The sequence below is a fragment of the Stylophora pistillata genome, chromosome 3 (assembly GCF_964205215.1).
Source record: "Stylophora pistillata chromosome 3, jaStyPist1.2, whole genome shotgun sequence".
NCBI lineage: Eukaryota > Metazoa > Cnidaria > Anthozoa > Scleractinia > Pocilloporidae > Stylophora > Stylophora pistillata.
Window position 1 is genome coordinate 47155965 of NC_142521.1, and position 2500 is coordinate 47158464.

Here is a 2500-nt window from a genome sequence, read left to right on the forward strand (position 1 = left end):
AAGAGTTTTTAGTCCTCCAGGCTGTTTTTTACTGTACAACCTGTACGTTTAACAGCCTATTGGAACAAAAACAACCTAACGATTGTCTCAACCAAATCAGTTCTCTAGTTTTTCCTTTATTTTCTTTCCTGCCTCATGCCCACCCACCCCAGTCAGATTGGACATCTTTCTATTTGGTGTTGGCCGCCTCCAATTATATTGAGTTGTTTAACGATTTTTCATTATAATTTGATTAAAATTCTTTTTGTGTCTGAATGTTGTTTATTTCAGATTCCTGTTCAGACCCCTGTTCCTCATTATGTCAGGCATTGCTCCGTAAGACTCAAAAGAATGTCTAGAACTGGCGCTAAGCGCGGCCTTAGGAAACCAAGCGTCGAGGAAATTCAACAGGCGAAGGTAATTCGGCAAATAAAACATACCAACTTATGAAGAAGAGTAGAATATTTTACGGCAGCTCATCTTCGTTTGTGGGCGCTTTGTATCCTGGACTATTTGACGTCCTTTAACTTGGCAACCGTAACCACTGACCACACTGGGCCGGCATAAGAAGTCTTAACCATTCAAAAATCGTACTTTTGGTTAAAGCATTGCGTACAATATTGCTGTGGTCTTAGCATTTAGACAATAGCCCTCACCAGTCACTGGGATTATTGGAATGGATGCCTAATGGTAGCCTGTCTTGACAAACTTGCAAAACAAAACAAACAAAAAAGAGAAAATAAAAACACATAACAATGGATGGTTACTTGAAATAAATCGCATTTTGACCGTTGGATGATAGCCAGTCGCTAATTTATCCCTTCCTTGTAGGTTCAGAGATTAGCCACCGAAGTGAATGTCTCTTTATTTCCTCGTAGTCGTCTTCTTCGGTATCCTCAGGGTTTTTGATATCGTTTCCAATCTCAAATTGCCTCTGGAAAGTAATTCGTAACCTATCATTCATTGTTTCAAATAGATTTCTTTATTTATGAATATTTTAACTGTTATTTATTTTCGTTCCCAGTCCTCCGTGTTCAACCCGTCCATGTTTGGCGCTACCCTTGAGGACATCATGGGAGCGCAGGCCAAGCGTTTCCCTTCACTCAAACTGCCATGGATTTTACCAACCTTAGCTGAATCGGTGCTGCAGCACAATGGTTCTTCAACGGAAGGTATTTTCAGGTAAGGTAGAAAGTAGGAAAAAGGAGAAACGACTCCTTGTTTTTGGGCTTCCCTTTGCCCACTTAGTTGTCGGTTTTGTGGGAAGTGTCCGCCTTTATTTGCTGTAAGGGTCAACTACAGAGCCTGTGTAAACGCCTCTCTGTTTCTCCAAGCAGGAGAAGTGTGAGCGGAGCGGGAGCTGGGACAAAAGCGACCCAAAAATGCGATAAGCGTGTGGGAGGAGTAAGGAGGGAAACTCCCTGTCGCTACAGCACCGCAGCACCCGCTCCGTCCTCGATTCTCCCGCTCAGATAAAAGGAAACGAAATGGCTGCTACGCATGATACCATAATAATGTCGCTTTCGTAAGCGTTGTGTGGGCTTTTTTCAGGTAGAAACGTCTCTAAGACACTCATTTACATCTTAATTCCAATTAAAGACAGTTTTATTTGTAATTACCAAGATAATTGAAAACAAGCGCACGATAACAGAGTATATTCGCGAACAACATCAAAGGGGTGCCTATTTTTTCCTTGTCCTTTACAGGGTCCCTGGAGACATCGACGAAGTGAACTCCCAGAAAATCAAGCTTGACCAATTGAAGGTTCCCACAGAGATCACAGACCCCCATGTACCCGCATCACTTCTGAAACTTTGGTTCAGAGAGCTCCACGAACCTCTCATACCGGAACAGTTTTAATATCCTTGAAATGAAGTAAATTCTGTAGTGTTTAGGCGGGGCTTAGCCTTTAACCTGAAACAGGTTAGAGAGGTTACAATGAGTGTGCTGTGGTGCACTAACAGTAACTGCGGTCGCGTGGTGAGTAGCGCGCTAGACTTTGAATCGAGAGATCTGGGTTGGACCCTTGAAAAATATCATTTATAATTTATAGTTTTCGTCAGTGCCTGTTGAACGTCATGTTTCCTTGACTCCTTCTTACTGAAAGGTGCGTTAACAACTGTGATGACCCTACGGTGGCTGTGGCACTGGCGATGTCTCTTCCTGAAGTCAACAGACTCGTTCTCTCATATCTCATTAGATTTTTACAGGTACGCATGCGTAAAGCCCCTCTGGACTTACCATTCTATCAGATTATTTTGCGTTGATTTTCTTACCGCTGTGCACAATCGTCGAGCCATTCAATGAGATCATTTACCAAGAAAAATGTGGGGAGAGCGTGGCACTCTTAGTTATTTCTGAAGTAAGGTTTATGACATGGTGCTTTGTGATCAAGAATAGAACCGATCGAGATAAGACTGCAGCGTCATTGTGTACACGAGGTCCCTTTTTTTCTGAATTAAAAATTGCGAAGCTTGCAGTTTGCTTTCCACCCTAACATCAGTTTGCATATTCTCCATAC

General features: G+C 42.5%; 1 protein-coding gene across 3 annotated transcripts in view; it reads left to right on the forward strand.

The window, feature by feature from the left end:
* Positions 1 to 2500, forward strand: part of LOC111343784 (uncharacterized) — a 14230-nt gene that overhangs the window by 10273 nt on the left and 1457 nt on the right. For 2 of the 3 annotated variants that reach the window (XM_022950978.2, XM_022950985.2), the window contains exons 11-14: positions 271 to 396; positions 1004 to 1161; positions 1686 to 1838; positions 2081 to 2189. In XM_022950978.2, the coding sequence (XP_022806713.2) occupies positions 271 to 396; positions 1004 to 1161; positions 1686 to 1838; positions 2081 to 2189 (546 nt within the window). Of the gene's footprint in view, positions 1 to 270; positions 397 to 1003; positions 1162 to 1685; positions 1839 to 2080; positions 2204 to 2257; positions 2388 to 2500 lie in introns of those variants that run through there. The other variant, XM_022950992.2, reaches the window with a different exon arrangement.